General features: G+C 42.3%; 5 protein-coding genes and 1 long non-coding RNA gene across 8 annotated transcripts in view; 3 read left to right on the plus strand and 3 right to left on the minus strand.

Annotated features, from left to right (window-relative positions):
* The window catches only part of LOC145444222 (uncharacterized), a 118,984-nt gene that overhangs the window by 51,176 nt on the left and 45,122 nt on the right, over positions 1-22,686 (plus strand). The window lies entirely within an intron of this gene.
* LOC145444248 (uncharacterized) overlaps positions 1-22,686 on the plus strand; it is a 170,285-nt gene that overhangs the window by 1,043 nt on the left and 146,556 nt on the right. Inside the window, exon 1 of one of the 2 annotated variants that reach the window (XM_080322196.1) lies at positions 6,999-7,016. The exons of the other annotated variant lie outside the window; for it this stretch is intronic. The gene's annotated coding sequence lies outside the window, so the exon portion shown is untranslated. Of the gene's footprint in view, positions 1-6,998; positions 7,017-22,686 lie in introns of those variants that run through there. 2 annotated transcript variants of the gene reach the window in all.
* Positions 13,065-14,569, minus strand: LOC145444268 (uncharacterized). The gene is made up of 2 exons (XR_013916642.1): positions 14,271-14,569; positions 13,065-14,078 (listed from the first exon to the last, which is right to left on the minus strand). It is a non-coding gene; the product is annotated as an uncharacterized LOC145444268 (long non-coding RNA).
* Positions 15,706-18,632, minus strand: LOC145444253 (ubiquitin-conjugating enzyme E2 J2-like). The gene has a single exon (XM_080322205.1). It carries the CDS (start codon positions 18,593-18,595, stop codon positions 17,957-17,959), a length of 639 nt encoding a protein of 212 aa, XP_080178331.1. The 5' UTR covers positions 18,596-18,632; the 3' UTR covers positions 15,706-17,956.
* On the plus strand, positions 19,883-21,462 carry LOC145444241 (sorbitol dehydrogenase-like). Its single transcript, XM_080322189.1, has 7 exons — positions 19,883-20,022; positions 20,080-20,113; positions 20,182-20,509; positions 20,578-20,762; positions 20,826-21,013; positions 21,074-21,195; positions 21,251-21,462. The coding sequence occupies exons 1-7, from the start codon at positions 19,975-19,977 to the stop codon at positions 21,402-21,404; spliced, it is 1,059 nt and encodes a 352-aa protein (XP_080178315.1). The 5' UTR covers positions 19,883-19,974; the 3' UTR covers positions 21,405-21,462.
* LOC145444210 (rho GTPase-activating protein 5-like) overlaps positions 21,407-22,686 on the minus strand; it is a 44,537-nt gene continuing 43,257 nt past the window's right edge. For both annotated transcript variants that reach the window (XM_080322145.1, XM_080322144.1), the window contains one exon: positions 21,407-22,453. In XM_080322145.1, coding sequence (XP_080178271.1) covers positions 22,267-22,453 — 187 coding nt within the window. In that variant the 3' untranslated portion in view covers positions 21,407-22,266. The remainder of the gene's footprint in view (positions 22,454-22,686) is intronic.

Genomic DNA, 22,686 nt, shown 5'->3' on the forward strand with positions numbered 1-22,686 from the left:
AATTTAATACGTCATACCGTAGTCGTGGAACGTGATACTGCGATTTTGCTCGGATTGTCGTTGTTGGTAAGTTTGTAACGCCACCATCGTATTCTAGAAAATGGGGCAAAAACTGATATAGTTCGCAGGTTTCGTGCAGTAGACCGGAGTAATACTTATACTGCTATGCGCCAAGTCTGTGTAGTACGGGCAATAAATCTGTGACGGCAATCGTGTCTTAACAAAGTACTGCAAAATCGAGTTTGCAGCTAATGTTCTGCCTTATGTCATTCTTATCGCGTGCGCGGCGAAAACGCTCCATCACCAAAAATGGGAAACCCATGTTGTAATATTCTTTTTGTGTGTGCGGTTTTTGGGAGGGTCATAAGTGGAAGGCAGGCGCTCACGGCATGCCGTGAGAGTAGAAACATTCCGGTACTACTACAACGTGCAATTTCTGGAAAGGAAACACCACTGGCCATCCGGATATTAATCCCTTATGTAGGAATGTAGGAGTTTTTGTGACAGTTTCCTGGGGCGCTGGGCACGGTAATTGACTTCGCAAAATAGCAGAACGATTATCTTGTCATCCACCAAACCCTTTTAACGATGACGCAATTCCTTACTCTGAAGGCATATAAGCATTTGTACGTTAACTTCTTCATCAGTATGTACTTAGGTTGGAGTTAGATAACAACCTAATCGTCTATCTTTGTAGTTATACTCAGATGAAAGCTTGGAGAAACTGAGGTTGACTTATTCATATTTACATATGTGTATGACTGTATGTTCCTGTACTCGTCTTTATGTACGAATGTATACCATTGGTATTATGCGTATTGTCCTATCATTACAAGTAGACGTAGAATAAGGACTTGGAATGGATCAGTCTGGTCTACATATAGCCTACATAGCTACACGACCGAGATAACTATGGGTTGAAAACTACTTACCTGTTGGAAAATTATTTTGTTTTGCGTATATATATGAGCAAAGATTTGAGGTCAGCTACATCAAATAAAAACATAGAGTGATCAGAATCGCTTCAATATCTAAGTGAGTATCGTAACTCGAGCAAGGAATCCTGTATCAGATGTATGGGCACTAGGCAGTCTGCACTATTGTGAAATTATCGATTGAACTCACAAGGCTATTCTTACATCTACGCTTTTGGCTTTCGGAATCAACAAGGTGCGTGTGCAACTGTGCATTAGAGTCGTACACGCGATGAAGTATTTTGTATACGTCTTAATTAATGGTGATAACAGTAAGTGCTATGTTTCCTTCATATAATTGGGGAAGCGGTCTTGCGAGTATAATAGTGTTGGGTGGCCTAATTGTTCTGTAATTTAGGACTTTATCATAGTGTGCTATCGCCATTCACCTTGACCAGAGTTTCTATGTGAGCCTGTTATAGGATTTGGAACCGTCCCACTATAGTATTTGAATTTAACAAATATACAATTTGAGCATTTCATTGCGCATTATTATTGGAATAAGCTTTAAATTGGTAAACTAACTCGCAAATGGGTCGGCAGTTCATCGTATTGGGTTAATTTGTCTGCAAAATCTATTGACCTTGAGTCATGGCTTCTATTTTGGAAATTTATGTTGATTTGACTAAGAAATTGACTTGAGTCACCTCTCTAAAGAGGAGTAAACTGATTTGGCTTGAAACAAGGGTATAGATTGAATGTCGTAACACGGGCAACGAACAAGATTTGAACTTAACTGTGGAAACAGTGACTAAATTGTAACTTCAATTGTTACGTCATAAATTCATACACGGGCATTACTTTCAATTTTTCTTGGGACGCTCAGAATGGCGTCATGGCCGGGTTTAGATCAAGACTTTGAAATATTTTGGCGAAATCAAGGTTCTCGGTTGCAAGCAAGTCGCTTCAACAAGCCTAAATTTCAGAATTGGGAAATATGTGTATATCAAGGTCTTTAATCCGATTTCTATCCAAGTAACGATGTGGCTATTAAAACTAGATCGTATAATTAAGGAAGGTGGCATCATGTGGCGTGTACTTAGAAATCCAAATGTAATAACGGTATAATGAATAATGGTGCATACGCATGTTTTGTTTTGCAGCTAATTTAAGGCCTCGGTTTGAATTTGATTTGACGCATATTGAGAGCATCCCTATACTCCCTAAACCAGGGGTGGCCAACTTTTCTCTATGTATGGCCATATTCTGTTTATTAATATAGCCTACTGCCGTATTCCAGTGTTCGGTTGTGAAGTAACTGGACGCCCGATATCCCATGTTAAAAGATCCGTGCCCGATGAAGTAAGGACTAATGTGTTTGTTCGTATCGGCTTGGGCGCGCCGAGAGAAGTCATGTCACGAGTAAATACTGCGATTTATCGAATCCATATATGAATTTCGTCATTGATATTTGTAGTTGCAGATATTGCTATATAGTATTTGTCCTTTCCCGACCCCTATGGTGTGATTCATCATTATTATCAATGAGCGTAAGTCTTCGAAAATTGGTGCCTAATATTAATGATGATGTATCTTTGGGTGGGACAATTGTTATTGATTTAAAAAAAAAACGGTAGATTTTACGCTAAATAAATGCACAATTTTTGCATTCATCAACATTAAGAGTTTAATTTTGACAAAATTTTGCATTCAAGTATTAAAATTAGGCATTGTTCACATAAGGTTGGTCTCTGCATTTTGGGTTGGAACTAGCTGTCCTTACGAAATACCTTGGCAACAATAGCGACTAAACGTTCCACAGTAGCAGTTGTGTTCTAGCAGCAATGAGGGTCAGTGTATACTGTGGATGCGCTGATAACACACCCGTTGCTTGATACCAACAATGTTGTCTACATCGTATTTTAAAGACCGCAACCTAATAACACTTTTGCTGAGATGTCGCGAAACACCGATCTGTTAAGAATCACTTTACTATGAGAAACAATGTCCGTCAAGCCGTCAAATTTCAGATTCAGAATTACGCTATGGGCGTAAGTTTGGGAAAACATAAGACCCTAAAATAGGCTCCAGGGTGTGGTCTAAAAAAGCGAGAGGATAGGGTCACAGCCGCTGCAATCTCTACGTAAGAAACGAAATGTTGTTTGCAAAGCAAATTTGAATTACGTACAGAATTTTGACAATTTTTTTAACCAACGATATAATTTTTGAATTTCTCATGTATATCAAAAAATGGTCGCCCTAATATTGGTCATTTCGTTACATGCGTTGGTTTCTTGGCCTCCTATCGGGATTGGGAAAAATGTTGGACTCGCCTAGGTGTGCCGTAAACGACACTCTTTCGTGAGACGTACCCAATTCCCAAGTTGGTATTTTTTATGGATCACCTGATTTTCTTCTGCGGCTCGCATTTGTGCTGCGGGGATCAGATTACACGACACTGCGGAGTTGGAATCGTAAAATCAATTCGCATCAAATCGTGCGTGACACGATGGGAATAGCGCTAAATCTCGCCAAAGCTGATTCTGTATCCGCTGCATAAACAATGCTTCAGATATATGCTAGGGCTTAACTCAATTTAGCAGCTTTGCGCATATGTGATTATTGACATTACCGATTTTCCAACATTTAAATCTGTGCTCGTTCGCTGTTGAGGATAACCATAGGTACCCGGTCTATATACTGATCAGCTAATATAGTGCAACGAATCATTGTGGTTGATAACTCTTTTGTAGACCCGACTCGGCATGCTCAGAACCACCTACTAATTTGGCTAGCACAAGAGATGTCATGACTCAAGATCTATTGTCGCACAAAGATGGTGACATATTTTTGAAACCAATGTGATTCCCTATTATTAGAAATACTCGCCAGCTTGTAACACTATTATGGTGTTCCCTCACTTTGCGTAAGCGCTGCTGTATTAGCGCAGGTTAGAAGAAAATAATTGGTCAGTAAAAGTGCTAATACTATTTATTCTTGATTGAACTAGCAAATTGGAGATCATACGAAAACACCCCATAATACTGAATACACCCCGTAGCCAGGGTGGACAATAAACCTATATGTTGGTATATGCCTTACTTTTCGTGTTTAAATTCTGTTAATGATCCCTATTTGTGGCAACGCGATATGGCGTTAGTTACCAGAAACGACGCCGAACTACCCTGCCTAAAGGTTTGAATTTATGTGACACTTCCCCTATTTGAGACGAAATATTTTCTGTGTCAACACCCGTATGAATTAACCTTTCATATCTATAAATGTGATTTATGGCGCACATATGATATTATTGATTGGCTAATAATGGGTTATATACTACTCTAATTGTGTACAGTTGGTATCGGGCATTTTGTCATCATGGTACTGGTAGTTATTAGCCTATGTTTAGTGCGACTGCGCACTAACCTATTTGCTTGTAGATATCCTATTATTATACTGGATTGGGTGTAATCATAATGCCCTTTATAACCCCCACTCCTAAAGGGAGGCAGCGCACTGTGATTAACAGACGCTGCGCCTCGTCGCCATTTGAAAAATAAATTATTCTGTTTGAGGAAGAACCATGCTCACATTCTCTACTGCCACGACACTAGGGAATAGCATGGCTTCATGGCATCCTCCGCTAATTAAAAGAAGGGGAGGGGGTGACTTCGTTGTACATATTTTGTGGTATCCGTCAGAAAATGAAAAGGATAAAAAATGAATAAAAAAAATTTTGATGCTTGTATGTAGAACATTAACATTTTAAAGAAGTGCAAAAGATTAAAAAGTAACCGAAAATGCGAAAAATATATATATATACATCCCTACAAAAAGAGCCGCGTTCGGCCAGAAAAAAATGTTTTTATTTTTATTTTATCAGACAATTATTGATGCGAGCCAAGCGAATCATTTATATCCCCTTTTTGAATCCCCTAGTGCAGAGTTTTGCATACGCGTCAACTCGAGGAATAAAACTGGCCTAAACGTGGATATCACCTTGAAGGTGAATGCTTGGTAGATTGCCGTGATTAAGCTGAAATTCATTTTGTAGATTATTATAGTTATATATGTTTATTTCCGTAAATTTGTATCATGTATCGTAATTGAAAAAAATGATGCTAGTTTTAAGTGCAAACCTGAAGCTAGCTAACCCTAAAAATAACTACTTGTATATTATTAATTGAAAATTATAATGCAAATACCCTTAGTACTGCAAATGCACTACTTAATGCATAGCAATGGTGTATAATGCAAATACCCTTAGTACTGCAAATGCACTACTTAATGCATAGCAATGGTGTAATATATGTACCGTACACGGAATGCTTGGAATTCGCTTGTTTTTTGATATATCAGTGTACTAACAACAATGAAATACTGATGATATAAGTCAATTATGTAGTTATGTATACATTAATTAGATCGACACGGTCTCTTTAGGATTCCGGTAAGGTCGACATTCCCCCCTAAAAGCTAAGAAAATAGCACCATTATAGCTACTAGAGTATGGAGAAGGCTATAGTAACTGAAAAGAATAGCGGTGGTCTATATGAATCACCTAGCTACCCATATGAAGCTGCTAATACGGAATAAGCCATCGCGGAAGCGACAGATATGTAATCACCCTGTCTTGTTTGTATTGATTATTATAATTATAAATCTGTAACCTTACGCATAAAGACAATGCGAAGAAAGTAATGCTGAATAATACTTGGTCAAGAATAATATCACTAGTAGTGCGCCATATTTGGCACGATAGCTGTGTTCATTGAGCTAAGACGGTGGCATTCTTGACACTGGAGTCGAACCTATATGCGTAATTGCAGAGTTTGGGCTATATCCTCCCGCCCCTATGTAAGAGTGGATGGACCCTGAAATCGAAAATCAAATATAAAAGTATATAAGTATTATGCCTAGCAGGGAATGGCTTGCCTGGTCATAATATATAAAAAAAACTTAAATACCATCAAAATTTAATGATTGGAAAAGAGTGGGCAGTTTCGGATGGTTGATTGGAATGAGCTCGCCATAACTTGTGGTATATTTGCTTGGCTGGATAATTTCATTGGCGTCTTTATATAGTGCGGCGTAGCCATTCAATCACCAGTACGGAACTGAAACTATGGTTTGCGATGTAATTGTGTCGAAAATAGAGTGATGCTTATATGGAATTGTCGTATGCATGCCAGTTTTACGATCGTGCTGCTATTAAATGGGGCCACCATTTTTCGTGCATGCGAACTTTTGCAGTAAGTGTTGCCGTTATTTTATATTAGTGTATGCATTTTATATCTATGTGTCATGTGGTGCCCACACGAATTGTATATCAGCTGTGGTGAACAGTTGTTACCCATGTAGGTAGCATGAATGCCAAATTCAACCACCACCACCACCACCGAAGCAGAACATCTAAAGAAGTGTCCAGACATCCACAAAACATTGACCAAGGCATTGAAAGAGTCTGACGTCATTTGGGCTCGAAAGGTGATGTTCGGATGTCCCCCTAAAGGCTCTCAAGCATACATTGATAGGATCGCCTGCTTGCCACAGTTGTAAGGTGCACAGAAATGATGCAGCGCGATCAAATGCGCCGGTACAGCTCCATGAAACAGATGAATTAAAGATGGACCGAACCAGAACAGTAACCGAGATATATTGCATTTGAAATCTCGCTACGACAGAGCCACGGACGAAATCCCGTATCCTGATGGAATTCCCTTGCCCCGAATAGACACGAAAGTATTTGAAGAAACGACTCAACAAGACATCAATGCCTCAATTGAAAATGGATATCTACATCTGAAAAGACTGCAATACTTTTATGACTGAACTGGTGATCTGCCAATTGGTTGGCTTGGACTCTGAGTGTTGATACTTTTGTGGGCATCTAATGGCATATCACTTGTATATTATATACGATTGTATGGCAGGAAAGGCCATCACATCTATTGTGAAAACAAACCTTGGAGAATTATTTTGAATTTCGATTGTGCATGATGATAAATAGGCTAACATTTGGTTTTATATCAGTATGTACAATGTGCATAGAGATGCCCTATTGTTATCTGCGTGATCTTATTGAAGTATTTGGTTGTTATAAGCTATATTTTAATTATATATTGATTATTATGAGCCTCTGGGCCTGGAAAGGTCATTGCTTACTTCGATCAAGCTGCAGCCAATACTTCAATCCGCGCCACCGATCACCAACAAGGCGCGTAAAGGGGGTGACGAAAGCGTAACGAACTGGGATGACGTTCAACACTGTGAAGCAAATTGAACGAAGTGTAGACTACCCGCAAAGCAATCGTTTTGGGGCTACACTATAAAAAACTGGAGGTCCCAACCGTTTCTTCCGGTGTTAAACGTCATTTCCCGGCAGTTCCAGAGGACGGGGGAGAGTCTGGAGACGAATAATTGTCGATCAGCACTCTCCTATCTGCAATTGCCAACCGGTACACAACCCCTAACGTTTCCTCGTCTCACCTATGGACTCATAGCGCCAGATTGAGAAGCTCACGGCAGAAGCCAACGGTATCACATCCGACATCTCGTACCAGGACCTTCTACTTGGACGATTAGCCGAATTTCCAATTTTCGGCAGTGTGAGCGCGAGCACTGAGCATCTCAACTACGAAAACACACAGTATACGTTGGAGGCAGCGTCAGGACTGGACGCAGAATCCAGTAGTCCAAAGCAACACATCGCAACCAAGAATATATCATTGAACAGAAAAAAAAAGCTCGCCCGAAACGCCACTGGTCAGACGAACGTATTCAAGAGGAGAGACTCAACCTATATCGCAATGAAAATAACCCCATCAAGGGGCAGTCAAGGGACACGTCAAATCGACGAAAGCCCTGGTACGAAGTGTAATTTCCTGGCCGATTCAGGACACATCAAAATTCTAAATACATCATCTCTATTTTATGTACATCCCCTGATATCGCGTATGGCCCGACACCAGAGGTGGTAAAAGTGATCAGCATGAGCATTGAGCATTGGCAGTTAAGTAGAAGTATCTATTTCCAGTATAGAATAAATGATTAAAAAAAAAAAGTAAATTTCATTGGCGGTTCCCTTTGTAGCAGTAAATCACAAGTGGTTGCTTTGGAAATTGCAAAATGAATATTCGCAACTTCCCAAAATGTCACAAGACACTGCGAAAACAGCAACTTTCAAAAATGTATTTGGCCCCTATCTTACTGTGGCTATTTCAGCAAGTTCCTGCTATGACAGTTCCATTTATAAAACTAAAACAACCCGATTCCAAATCTTCTGTCTACTTCTGAGTAGCTAAAATGTGCATAGTAAAAGTAGAAGCAGTCTAAAAGGATGATCAAGAAGAGGGTAAAGGAAAAAATGCTGACACTATGTCACCCCTACCACCAGTGCATATTTATAATGTGCAACCACCGGGGCTGCCTGCCTGCCGGCTGGCAGGCCTCCCCAATCTTCGCTAGCAACCGGACGTCAGCGATACCCAGCACCAAATCGTAATCCGCCGCCGCGGCGAAATCCTGCCCGAACAGCTGAAACAAATCGTTTTCCTAATGACGTGATGGCCGGTGAAAACCCCTATCGGAGGAGCGCTGCACCCGGGGGGCAGACGGGATCGCGGGTCTCAGGAAGGTCGGGAAGACAAGCCCGACGCTAGAAGAAACAACAACCCGCATTCGCGAAACTCTCAGAACGTGCGAACGGCTCCGGGAATGCCAGCGTCAGACCAGAGGGGACGCGGCCTTTCGCAGACTCACGACTCGGGTGTCGGGGTAGACCATTCGCAGTTGACGCCGTCCAGCAGTCAAGAGGCGAGCCAGATTTCGAACACCCAAGACACAAAAACAGCTGCCTACCCACAAAGCTGGACTGAAAGACAGCCTCTCGAAATGAAATTGCGCGGCATAGGAGGATCATCCTGTGTCAACTTTGTCGTCGTCATCAAGCTGGACGACCTACCAGTACCGTTCGCAACTGGTGAAGGAGTCCCGTTAAACATAATAGGACTGAAATGGATTGAGCAAGTTCAACAGCTACCCTCAGTAGCAACAGAGTTAAAGGACCCCACTACAGTAAATTATGAACTATCATTGTCCGTGTATTCGGACGCGGCAAAAACCATAGCTGGAAGCAGTACTTGCAACGCTGCTACTGGTGATGGGTCGGTGGAAGCTGCAACGTTACACAGCGTCGAGACTGGAAGCCCAGCTGACGCCCCACGGGACCAAAGATGTCCCTGCCTCTCGGAAGGATTTTGCGCCAAGTGTGGAGAAACCACAGATACAAAATTAAGTCGGGTGAGCGCTGTGACCCCGAAATCCTTGCGTGCTGAGCGCGGAAGCCCCGCTAGCACCTCTCAGGAACATTATGTTAAAGAGATTCCTGAAGACAACGGCCACTGCATTCGCCACGATAGAAGAGTGGGAATCGTTTACGACGGCCCCATGGCCGCAGCAGTTGTGCCGCATACCGAGAAGATTACATTGAAAGCAGCTGTCGACATCCACACTGAAGTGACAAATTTCGTGGATAAAGAAGAGTCTGGAGGCGATATGCAAGCCTCTCCAGAAAAAGGGCCCCCGTCGGGCGTTGAAACCGCCGGCGTGAAGTTGGATGCGGGCACGCAGCCCCTTCAGAGGCAGAAAAAATCGAGTGTGGAAGCCCCACTGAATACAGTTACCCTCGCCCTCTCTCCACCGACATCAAAACCGCGCCACGGCCTCTATAGACATGGTCGCGGCCCGATAAAAGCGTATGAACTGTATGATGGAACTGATAAGAAAGTGAAGACAGAGTTGGAACGGTTATGCAACCGGGTAGTTGAACTTGCTAATCTTCGTACAAACCTCCCGAATGCGTGCCACAACTATGCTTGCAGCAACTCCTAAAGGACAGGTTGGGCCAGGATATTCCGACTACAACCCTAAAAGAGATCATGCGGGGCTGTACCAGAGCGGCAGTCTCGGATGAGGGGTTGGCGGCCGCACATGTCCATATCGTGGGGGAACCCCCTCATTATGAACAGTAATTAAATTATGACAAGTTGTATCACATGACTACGCGGACCCGAGCCATACAAATAATGAAGAGCGAACTCATGCGGATAGGCCGGAGGTACGTACACCTCAGCTTACACAAGCCACGCTACGAGCACATGCGGGGAACAGCTTTGGAAATGGACTCATGCGATCTCCGAAAACTGGGATTAACTCTATTGCAATCGCCCAATTCGGACGTGTTTTTTTGTGAAGGCCCTATCCCTAACTCACATATACGACTCGTGCACGGGATCGTGAATCGAACACGATCGAACAGCGCATAAAGTCATGGGCAAAAAGTAATTAAATTGAAAAATAAAATTGAAAAATATTTTTTAAAAAAATATATTTTTTTCTTGTTTAAATCTGCTTTAAATGTTCAAAAATAATACCGCAAAGGGTGGTTGTTTAATGCATATGTTTCCATATGGAATACATGAAATATAAGACCTTAAATGTATACGTAATTTCGATGTTCATGGGGAAACACTTGAGATTGGATAAAAATTTATGTGAAACACTAAAATGATAGTGATTCACATGTACGAGTAAAGGACGGCGGCTTGTGCATGAGTTCCGGGAAAAATAATATGCCAGTGAAGAAATACCAATTTGAAATCGTGTGCGTCTTTTAGTTTAGTACGATTGGACGACAGGGATAGAACTAGATATCCCCGTTGGGCGATATCCCCAGGTATCCGTTGGGCGATTCTATATTTTTTGATATAGCAGACAGGAGGTCACGAAATGACATCATGCTACGAAGTCATATCAACGGGTCCACCCGCCCGGCTATGTTTAATTATTACTTACGGGCCCTACAGTTTCCAAGACAGCTCACAATGTTCCCTCTACGTTTTGACGAGTCTGCGCACACTCACAAACTCACTGCGCAGACCCTTGGACAACAGTGCGTAACGACTAAAAAAAGGTCATAACTTCGGATTTGTTGTAGATTTTTTGTGCGCAGAGACCGTGTCAGCACTGCGCACGTGCGCACTGCGCAGCTTAGATGGAACATTGCACCTCACTCAGCTCTACCGGCAAATCTGGTAACGTGAGCAGAGAGGACAAGAAATTGATAGCAATATATATGCAATTCCCGATCTTATTGACCGATTTTATCGTGAATTCTCGAAAATTTTCGCGCTTCGCACTGTCTCGCTAAACAGTACAGCTGATTTCGTGGCAAAAGCGAACAACGTGATGGGGGGCGGTCGGTTTATCACCCTATGGAAGCCCAATACCCCAGTTTTTTCGGCGGGCCTGACGAAGTGTCGTTTCGTTCCTGCCAACGGGTATACGCCCTAAGATGTATAATTATTATTGAGGGGTCCTATCATTTCAATCACACATCACGAGCGAGATAGTGTAATGGTTATGCGTCCAGCTTCTCGAGCGGTAGGTCGTGGGTTCGATCCCCGGCCGGGTCATACCAAAGACTCGAAAAATGGTATCCGCAGCTATCCTGCTATAGGCGCTCAGCAATCACGGATAGCATGGAGGAGAATAAAACGGGGGCGCAGACTAGATGACCTCATGGGGCCGTATCGCAACTCCGTCGCCAAAGCATCTCGATGGTGCAGGCGAGAAAGAATATCATATCTCTCTCTCTCTCTCACTCAGCTCTACCGGTAAATCTGTTTACGTGAGCAGAGAAAGGATAAAAATTGATATTAATATATATGCACTTCCCGATCATATTGACCAATTCAATCAATAATTATTGAAATTTTTCGCGCTTCGCGCGTCTAGGCGAGAATAGCTGGCTCAGTAAATGCACACCCAATGTAGATGACCAGTATCAACAAATAGCGGATAGCCGAAGGGGGCTCTGGGGGCGGATCCCCCAGGAAGTTTGGTTTATCTCCCTACGGGGGACTCAAGACCAACATTTTTTGGGGGGCTGACGAAGTGCTGTTACGGCCCTGGTAACGAATTAATTGTACCTACGGGCACGCCCGAATATGTTTATTATTAATTACGTGCCGTTTATTTTCCAATACAACAGCTCAGCACTACTGGTAAATCTGATTACGTGGGCTGAGAGGATAAAAAGTTTATAGCGACATATATGTAATTAGTAATTACCATCTATTCATTTATGCATTATAGAATATTTTGGCACCTAAAGCGACCAGGCCTAGGCCACACAAACTTTGCTGACCATCGAAATCACGCGGCGGGGTTCTTGGGGCGAAGCCCTCAGAAGTTTGGTTTATCACGCTATGGGTGCGCAAGGCAATCGTTTTTAGGGGAGTTGACGAAGTTCTGTTACGGCCCTCCCTCTTACTCATTGTTTTTGGTACATTCCTTGCAATATGAGGTTGGGGGGCGCTGGAGCCCGATAATCTTTGAAAGGGGGCGCTGGAGGAAAAAAGGTTAAGAACCACTGGCCTACAACTTCATGTCTTGGTGCGTCGAGGGCCGAGGCGCAGTAATGGCCGACGCAGAAGTCTCCATATCTATAAATCATGCGTATTTTTGTTGGGGGAAGGGTACCAAATAATTAAGATATTTGGCAATCTTAAATCGAGTGCGAGAATATTTTGAAAAGGTTGTATAAATTTCCAAAAAAATACAATGTTGATATACAATGTTCTTTCCAATTCTCTACTAGTTGCTGACGATTACCCCTGACGAGTGTCAGCCGAAAATATTCGGGTTCATTTCAATATGAATATACTATTTAATTGTATATTGAAGTTCTGTACCTCCAAGAAGCTCTTCAAAAAAATACTGTATAATTTATGTTAATTCACGAAATAATTTGCCCCCCCCCCCAATTTTGTGTGCGGCAGTTACGGTCCTGCGTATGGTAACCCTAAAATCAATCCTGGAATGAATTGTTTCATACGCAGTGTATAATCTCATACTGACTCATTGCTCGTCATACCAATGAGTGGGATCGCAATTTTCAGTTACGGTCCTGCGTATGGTAAACCCTAACATCAATCCTGGAATGAATTGTTTCATACGCAGTGTATAATCTCATACTGACTCATTGCTCGTCATACCAATAGGCCTGGTTACATGTTCGACTCGACTTGGCGTTCAAGTCGTCTCCGGTGACGTCACGTCTCATCTCCAAGCTGACTCGTTAAAGGGCCCTGTTTACATGATCCTTCAGGAAGCTGTATCGTGGACGACCCGGTGTCGCTTTACCCCTTACAAATATATATTCGTAGTAAGTTTGGTGGGCAAAGGTACAACGACAATCTGTGTTTGGTCGTACTCTGAAACGTTTCTTATCCTCGAAATTAACGAGGATGATGAGATACTCATAATATCGATATTTGTAGAGGAAAATAATCTTGTTCATATCATGATTGTAGAGGAAAACAACAAGTATAAGTTATCAGCTAGATTTTTCGGCGTCAACGAAGATGGGCCGTGGAGTATAGGCGGGAGTAACGACTGTTTTGATATGTCAGGCATCACTTGTCGATGCGATTAAAATAAGGTCATCAACACTCAAGTGACCCACCTGCAAACCCCATGTGGCCTCTAGTTGTTCAGCCGTTCCTCTGTAACAGACTACCCCATGTATGCCGATGACTTAAGAGTCAGTCACGATACAGGAACTACTGCAGAGATTTTATTGAAGCATCTTGTCGGCATGATATACCAAATAGGAAGTTAACAATACCAAGAATGTCTAAAAACTGTCATAAAGAGCACTACTACTAAATTGCTACCCACCAATTAAACTTTGAGAAGTGCCAATTTCAGCACCATCACAAGCACATAGGCTACCATGAATACAATATCAAAACGGCAAGCTGAAAATCGTGAACACCCGCACGACCGCATCATATCAGCAGAACACTATAACCCAGAACTGAAAACAAAGCAATAACACCGCTGCGCTTCATCATCACCAGGAGAGTCTCAAATCTCCATATCATCCACCCGGGAGAGACACCAGGTCCATCCCATCACATGCGCGCTCACATCAGTTTATCCAGTGGAACAGTAGGCTTATGTACGAAATGCAGCAATCGTTCATGTATTTCCGTATCGATATAGCACACTGCAAGGCCGCTTCTTCCATCAGTTCACTATGCATGTCGTAGTCGAATTGTAGTACCGGTACAATCCACATCTCTTCCGAACTGTAGTCTGAGAAGTTGAAATACAGATGCAACGTTTTACCTTGTTAGCCATTTTATGTAGCTGATGACAGCAACTAGGCTACTACAGATCGAAGCGTCGTAGCCAAATATCAAATATAAAACTGCCCTAAAAGAGCACGGTTGCTACTCCGGTACTGGTGTACTACATATATTCCATCGTAAACAAGCGAGCACTTACAAAGTAACCCCACTTTTCCTTGCCATGTTTGTCCAATTTCTCAACATCAGATGGAAAACATGAATTACGATGCCAAGAGCCCGCGCGGCAAAAACCAGCGCCGTAGAACGAAAATCGCCGGACGCCGATGACCAAATACTCAAGCCGATCGTAAACCACATTACACAACAGCTTGAGGCTCGAGTCGACTTGAAGCAGTTTGCCTTTCTCTTTTCATCGAATACGAGAGAGTCGGATCGACGAGTCAGCTTCGAAGCTGACTTAAACCGTCATGTAAATGGGCCTAATGAGTGGGATCGCAATTTTCAAATCTCAACTGCAGCATATACGCGCACTTTGATGATCACTGATCAGTGATCACGCCATGACGGAGATTTCATTAATTAGCGATGTTAGTTTTCGTGTTGGGATTTTCACCAGGTGGATACATACAACGTGTACGACGCGGTGAACAGATCTTGTTGTTGTTCGTTTTTCGTAAGGACTTGTTAGTGCAAGAAATTCTGGGCCACATGAAAAATTTTGAGTGAGATGTAGCCTACTTGAGAAATTGAATGTTCACTACTCATTTCGTCGGAAATGTTGCTTTGACTGAACACTAGGGCTCTTCAAAACTGACTTTTTTTTCTCAAATCGTACTGGCTACTTGATAAAATTGCTAGGTTACCTAATTTAAGCCTACACACAAAATTTGGTTCAATTCCAGCCAGCACCCGCTTTGCCACAGGAGAAGAAAGTTTCTATTTATTATATAAAATTAAATAATAAACAATTCGGATTTGAATAAAATAGTATTTACGGTGACCGATTCTTTGTTTATTTATTATAGTTGTGCTCACCGCAAATACTATTTTATTCAAATCCAAATTTTTCGACGGCAATAACTCCGCTTCCACTGGTCGGAATTATACCAAATTTGCTTTCACTTTCATTGGTGAACAGAAAATTTTCAAATTTTTTATCATTTATTTTAATGTAATAAATAGAAACTTTCTTCTCCTGTAGCAAAGCGGTTACTTGCTAGAATTGAACCAAATTTTGTGTGCAGGCTCAAATTAGGTAACCTAACAATTTTATAAAGTAGCCAGTACGATTTGAGAAAAAAAGTGATTTTTGAAGAGCCCTAATTGCTCACGTTTCAAGTAGGCCTACATGGACATATTTAGCTCACGGGACATAAGATTTGCCACAAAATAGTTGAATTCATATTCGTGTGTCCCTACACCCCAGTCTTCAATAATGAAGTGTTGTTATCGCCGTAGCCTAGGCTCTCCCAAGTCGGGTGACAAGTGAAAACCAGAAAACCGCTTCACTGGTTTTGTTGTGGTTCAAGTATAATTTTTTTATAATTCCTCTCTATATGCTAATGTTTGAGAAGACATTATCGGTTCGCAATCTGCTATATCTCTTTTCAACCGGAATAGCAGAACGCACACACACTCAAATGTAATTTATATTGGCAACATTACCTGGAGCGCCCTCAAAGCACTTCAAAACATTTTTATGACTGACACAGTGCTAAAATGACATATCTATGAAAATTCACAAAGTGGTGATTAAAGAGGCCTAGTCAGTATACCACCGAGAGAAACGTTACAAATTCTCATATCAGACTCAATTACTTGTGGGCCAGCCTGGCCATGAGTACAGCATTGAAATATTTCTTAAACGACTTAATATCGAAATGCAGTAAAAACTGTGTTGGTTTATGACTTTCACAGTTTCACTATTCAACAATCAAATAAAAGTAAGACACCACAACGATGACGATCATATTTTTTCTGATTGGCAGTGGGCGCGAATAAGTAGGTCTGCACAAAATCGAGTTCCAGACAGATCAGATTCTGAATTTACTAGCTTCAAGCCGAGTGTTCAAGAACCAATTATTAGGACGGTACACATTGTTGAAATATGTATCTATTTGGTATTCGCTTTGTGCAAGCACAACGTAATATAAATACTTGAATATTGTATGATGCGACAAAGAAATTAATGACAGCTCCTAATCATCAAAAACTTATTATTTCACAATAAGTAATCATAACTATGATAAACCCTTTGTGCCAATGCTGCAGGTCAACAAAGTCACAGAAGTAACTGCCAGCTTTGTGCTGCATGCCTCGGCGCCTCAGATACTGACTATCGATGTCTCAAGGCTCCCGAGCTGGGAAGAAAGTATCCAAACGATAATGGGTGCAGATAAAACTCAGAACTCAAGTCGAATCCTTGCAATAGTGTGCCCAGCACTAGGAGTAAGTGTGATTGTTGAATGCTTGGTGTAAAAGTGTATCTACAAGAATTGAATGATAAACTCCGACCGACTGGCAGTGCGGAAAAGTGTATGATAGTCATATTCAACTGCAAACACGCGTTGTCACAAGCATACAAGGATTCCCGGTGAGAGAGAGTGCACAGTAGGGCTCTTCAAAAATGACTTTTTTTCTCAAATCGCACCGGCTACTTGATAAAATTGTTAGGTTACCAAATTTAAGCCTACACACCAAATTTGGTTCAATTCCAACCAGTAGCCGCATTGCTACAGGAGAAGAAAGTTTATATTTATTATATAAAAATAAATAACAAAAAATTTGAAAAGTTTCTGTTCACCCCATGAAAGTGTTAGGCTAGGCTAACCATATTTTGGAAATCTAAAAAGAGGACACTTTTTCAGAAATTTGAGACTTGCAAAACCGGAGAAGAATTCTCAAAAATCGGTGAACTTTTCCCACTTTGGGATCAAAAAAAGGTCAACTTACACGCTCAGAGCCCAAAATACCGTTTCTTCCTCCACATTGCCGGGTGGTTGAATAAAAAAAAAGGTCATCTTTTCGCCCAGAGCTCAAAATACATTGAGCGTCACTGCTGTGCTAATTTACGGCATGTAACTCGCATTTTGCTCTAAATATGACCTAAATTTTCAAAAAAGAGGACAAAAGGGCGTCCTCCGAGGACACTTTCAAAAAAGTCAAAGAGGACAAATCCTCTTAAAAGAGGACGTATGGTAACCCTATGTAAGGCTGTCTATAGTATCGATGTTCACCAAATTTGGTTGAATTCCAACCAGTACAAGCGGAGTTATCGCCGTCGAAAAATTTGGATTTGAATAGTAGGCTATTTAGGGTGGGCACCACTATAATAAATAATTAAAGAATTGCTCACCGTAAATAATATTTTATTCATAATCCAAATTTTTCGACGGCGATAACTCCGCTTCCACTGGTTGGAATTGAACCAAATTTGGTGAACATCGTTTCTATAGACAGCCTAACACTTTCATGGGGTGAACAGAAAATTTTCAAATTTTTTGTTGTTCATTTTTATATAATAAATAGAAACTTTCTTCTCATGTAGCAATGCGGCTACTGGTTGGAATTGAACCAAATTTGGTGTGTAGGCTTAAATTCGGTAACCTAACAATTCTTTTAAGTAGCCGGTGCGATTTGAGATAAAAAGTCATTTTTGAAGAGTCCTAGTGTCCAGTCAAAGCAACATTTCCGACGAAATGATGGAAACAGCGAAAAGCTTTACAACAACAGCTTCACAACAGTTACGTCGAACCGTATTACAAAATCCCCATGTGATTACGACAGGTACGATTCGAAATCGCAATACACGTGTTGCCGGAATGTGAACTGAATCGAATGACCATCGTAACTTCTAGGCCATTTCGGAAGAGCCCGAACCCCTCAACCGCTATTCACAAAATTGCTAAGCAATATGGCAAACACAGCGACGCCGGCGAGGACCGCAAGGTTTAAAAAACCCGGCTGCGTTTCAGCCGTGCGGCTCGGTTCCAAAGGGTCTTCGACATCGTTCGATGTGCTATTTTCGATCCTTTCCACGAGATCGGGGAATAAGTTGCGAAAATTAGAGTCACGTAAATTAAACTGTCCGCTTCGTCTCGCTAATTTTCTCTTCATGAGGTCCGACGTTTCGATTGAACCCAGTGTCGGAGTCGTTTCCACCATGAAACTTAAGAGTCCAGTTAAGATAGTGCCCACTGACCAAGCCGGATTCCAAGTGTCTGGGTGAAAGTCGCTGATCGATAGACAGAGCCTTGTGTTGCACTTGAAACGGCCCGACGGCGTCATCATGTAGATTGACGGTGGCTTGAAAGGGAATTCGGTAGGAAAGACAAGCTTGCCGTGGTACAGCCCGCCGTCATATGGGGTATCGCTTGGCCCGACTACCACGTAGTGCCACTCGAGGATATTCGAAGACAACGGTTCCGCTACTATGAACGGCACAGGGTCCCTTTTCAGTCTCATGTAATCCTGCTTCAGGCGCTGCGTAGCTGTCCTTGGAGCAATACGTTTTTTATCCATTTTCAGAATAGTATGTTTTTCTGTATCAGGTCAAAGTATCGATCACACGTTAGTTATTCAGAATCACAATATTACATTAAAGCGCGGATTTAATGAAGGTCTGGAACTCACGAATTTTGAAACGCAACTCGATCCACCAACACCGACCTATACTAGCTCTGGACGTTATATTGGGGTTTGTAAAATACTTGATACAGATTACACATTACAATGAACAAATTTGCTAACTAAATTTTACGCGACTAGAATATAAACAGAATGATCGGTTTTCAAGACGCCATTTGACTGGCCGTGACTCTGATACCAATATTAAACACATTATTTTAACTAAAAAGTGGCGCGTATGGAGTCACAATGTACAAGTCGAAAATGGGAGGGGACGACGCCCCAGCTATGACAACCTACGGCTAACAGCAACAAAAATAATTCCGATGCGATTATTTGGATTACAACGACTGGAAGTTGATACTGAAGTATACAAGTATTCCGGAGAGGTCATATGTCGCATGACGTTGAAAAGGGTATTCATCAAACTCGGACTGACGTGTATTTAATGTAGATTTACGAAACTGACTAATCAATCATTCTCGCAATTTTTTTACATCTGGCTATTTTGCTCTAGTTACTGAAATTTTACTTCCGTTGAAAATTTTTCAAAGAAAGAAAGAAAAATATTCAACCAACTCCACATTGTCACACAATGAGTGACACCACTGCCCAAACAGAACAAGTAAGTTAAAGTATAGATTAATGGAAAACAATAAACCTATATGACAATGAATGACAAGAACTATAACACTATACAGCACTGAACACTATAACCCACGTAGGTTAGTGAATAGGCTACCATAAATAAAGTCTAACGTGCGGACTCGGATTCTCTATTCATGATCCGCATCTTATACGATTGTGTCAACCATGTCCGACGATACAAACATCCAAGCATAACAGAATTAAGTTAATATAAAGAATGAAGTCATAGTATATCAATTACCTAGTTCGGACGGCAACAGACATCTTTGGCTAGCCTGCACACTGCACAGTGCACATTTCACTATCGAATGTGACGGTCAAAATCGAAAACCTGACTTCCAATCCTACTAAAGATTGGCTACATCTTCATCAGCGCGTTCTTACTCGTCTCACAGCAGGTAAAGGTATACTGTACTATCACTGGTTCACTGCGGTGAGTAACGCATGCAATAGCTTATTTATTATTGCGTAATCCATGCCCTTACGCCAAATCGCTAAGTTGTATTGTATTCTGCACAGCTCAGTGGGTTGAGCAAATATTGCTGACGCTTTAGCATTTTGAGTTGATAGCATTCACGGCGAGTCGAACCTGCTTGTTGCATACATGTGATCTTGTTGACTGAATTATGAAGAACTTGGTAGCGCTCGTTGACGGGAGTAGAAATATTCATTTGGTATGTACTACGTACTTTTTCAAAGTGACGTTGATATTCATTGTTGGGAAATTCTAGGAAACGCGTGACGTTCCGGAGCCGGGCCTTAATGGTATGATCAATCTGTGCTCGCTTATATTATTCACTGAAATTACACGAGAATTCGTATGACATTAACAGAAGTTCTCATCGAGATAGCCTCGGTTGGTATTTGCGGATCCGACCTCAAATACTGGGCTTACGGGAAATGCGGTCGCTTTGCCTTGGATGGCACTCAGATGGTGATTGGTCATGAGGCAGGTGGAACGATCGTCGCAATAGGTCAAAATATCAAGCATCTGAAACCTGGAGATAGAGTAGCCATTGAACCTGGCGTTCCTTGTAAATCATGCGAAATCTGTAATAACGGGAGGTACAATCTGTGTCAGCGTATGAAGTTTTGTGCAACACCACCCGTAGATGGAAACCTGTGTAAATACTATGTGCACGACGCAGATTTCTGCTATAAGTAAGTGGTGATAACAGTTTGCCTCCGTATTGTTGAGTAGACGCTCGTTCTCATACTAAATCGTTCAGGATTCCGGATAGCATGACAACCGAGGAAGCTGCAATGCTTGAACCGCTGAGTGTCGCTGTATACGCGTGCCAAAGGGGTGAAGTATCGCTTGGTAATTCAATTGTTATCTTCGGAGCAGGACCGGTTGGCATTCTGTGTGGGCTAGTGGCGAAAAGCAAAGGAGCCGCGAACATATGCATCGTGGGCAAGTCGATAACATTCCATAGTGTTAACCACGACACGTAGTTGACCTCGAATCATTCCCCAGATATTGACAGTGGCCGACTGAATAAGGCCCTCGAACTCGGCGCTGCACATACAGTTCATTGCTGTAAACCAGGCGAAGACCCACAAAAAGTAGCATCTGACATCCTTTCAACAATCGGGTCGGCGATGGGACCGCACTGTTCCATCGAATGTAGTGGAGCCGACAGTAGCCTCAGCACTGGAGTATACGTACGGTGGCAGTGCCGCGTCTAACAGCCCCGTTCAAATCACTCAACTGTCGCATTACAGATCACCAGGCCCGGTGGATGCGTAGTCATGGTCGGGAGAGGATCAATGACTCCATCCGTGCCGATGGTATGCGCGGCCACCAAAGAGGTAGACATATTCGGTGTATTCCGTTATGCAAACAAGTAAACGAACTAACCACGTTTAACCTTTGCTACACTAAACTCATCCACCTTGCAGCTATCCTCAAGCCCTAGCGCTGCTTTCATCAGGAGCAATCGACGTAAAGCCGTTGATAACTCACCGATTCACCCTGAACGATTCCGAAAAAGCCTTCGAAACCGCCGCCGACTCCAAACAGAAAGCAATCAAAGTCATGATCAACTGCCAGTAGAATTTCATCATTGCAATTTCATTTTAATTGAAGGAAGAATAGAAAAATAACAAGCATCGATGCGAGTCACGTTTGCGTCAGAGAGGACTCGGGGTGGCATGCATCTATGCTTTCGGGAGGAACGCCGCCACATTATGCAGTTTCCTATCAAGAATTCATTCTAAGTAGACGTTGTAAGCATAACAAATGATCGGAGTGCATCAAACCCACTATTGGCTCATTATATAATAGCTAAATTCATCGTACAAGCAGACAGTCATTTACGAAACGTACATCACGTCCGTAATATTGTATAACACCTCGGTTCTATATGTATTCGGTTTCGAGGACTAAAAGCGTCTCTACAGTAGCAGTCGACGACCAAACAGTCAAGATTTCAGACCTCAGCAACTAAATCCCAGAAAATTGAAATTAGTGCATATTACTATTGAATTTACAAGCTCTTCCAAAAATATATTGCAAAGTGCTCGGAACCGCGCACAGCCGAACCAAATCGACGCCTCGGGCCCACGTTGAAAGAAAATATATTGCAGATCAATCTCATCGGTGTGAAGCGTGGGTTTAGTCATGATAGCTGTACACAGAGAATAAGACGCAGTGGCAGGCAACATATACCTGTAATTCGGACCCGCAACTTCCTTGTCATATGAATCATATGAAATGACGACATCGGGAAACTGTCGTTTGCAGCGCGATAGGACAGCTCCGCCGATGGCCAGAGCGTAGCAGTGTTCAAAGCAGGCAGTGCCATGGTCGGATTACGCAAACACAGTCACGGTGGCTGCCCGCATCTCTCTGTAGCGATAGTGCTACATTCCCAGGACGAATCTGGCCTTTGCGCAGGCCGGGCGGTGATTGAATATCACTTTTCGTTTTGATTGTAAAAAATATAAGCAAATTGTTCTATGCACGTTATGAGCACGTCCTTTAAATGCGGATGGTTGAAGCCTTGCGGGCCCTCCCCGACGTCGGGCCGGAAGATTGTCGGCCACCAGCACGTCGCCACGTTCTCGCTGTTCATCTTGTTTGCGTTTTCGTGCTGACATACACTGCAACAAGGCAAAAAACAAATTACATTACGTCGTCGCAATATATTTGAACCAATGTCGCAATGCAGCGACCATCAACACCATCTACTATGGTCGTCTACACCAGGCCGATATTGCCTATTTTTGATTCCGTAGCTGCCAACTTCTAGTACGGCCCACTTCCATCCAGGCTGTTTTAAGACGCCGCTTACGTGGATGAGATGGTGACGAGGAGCCTAGAACCCGCTACCCAT

This window comes from Botryllus schlosseri, chromosome 8 (assembly GCF_051294905.1).
Source record: "Botryllus schlosseri isolate E-star chromosome 8, Bs_hap1, whole genome shotgun sequence".
In the NCBI taxonomy this organism is placed as follows: Eukaryota; Metazoa; Chordata; class Ascidiacea; order Stolidobranchia; family Styelidae; genus Botryllus; species Botryllus schlosseri.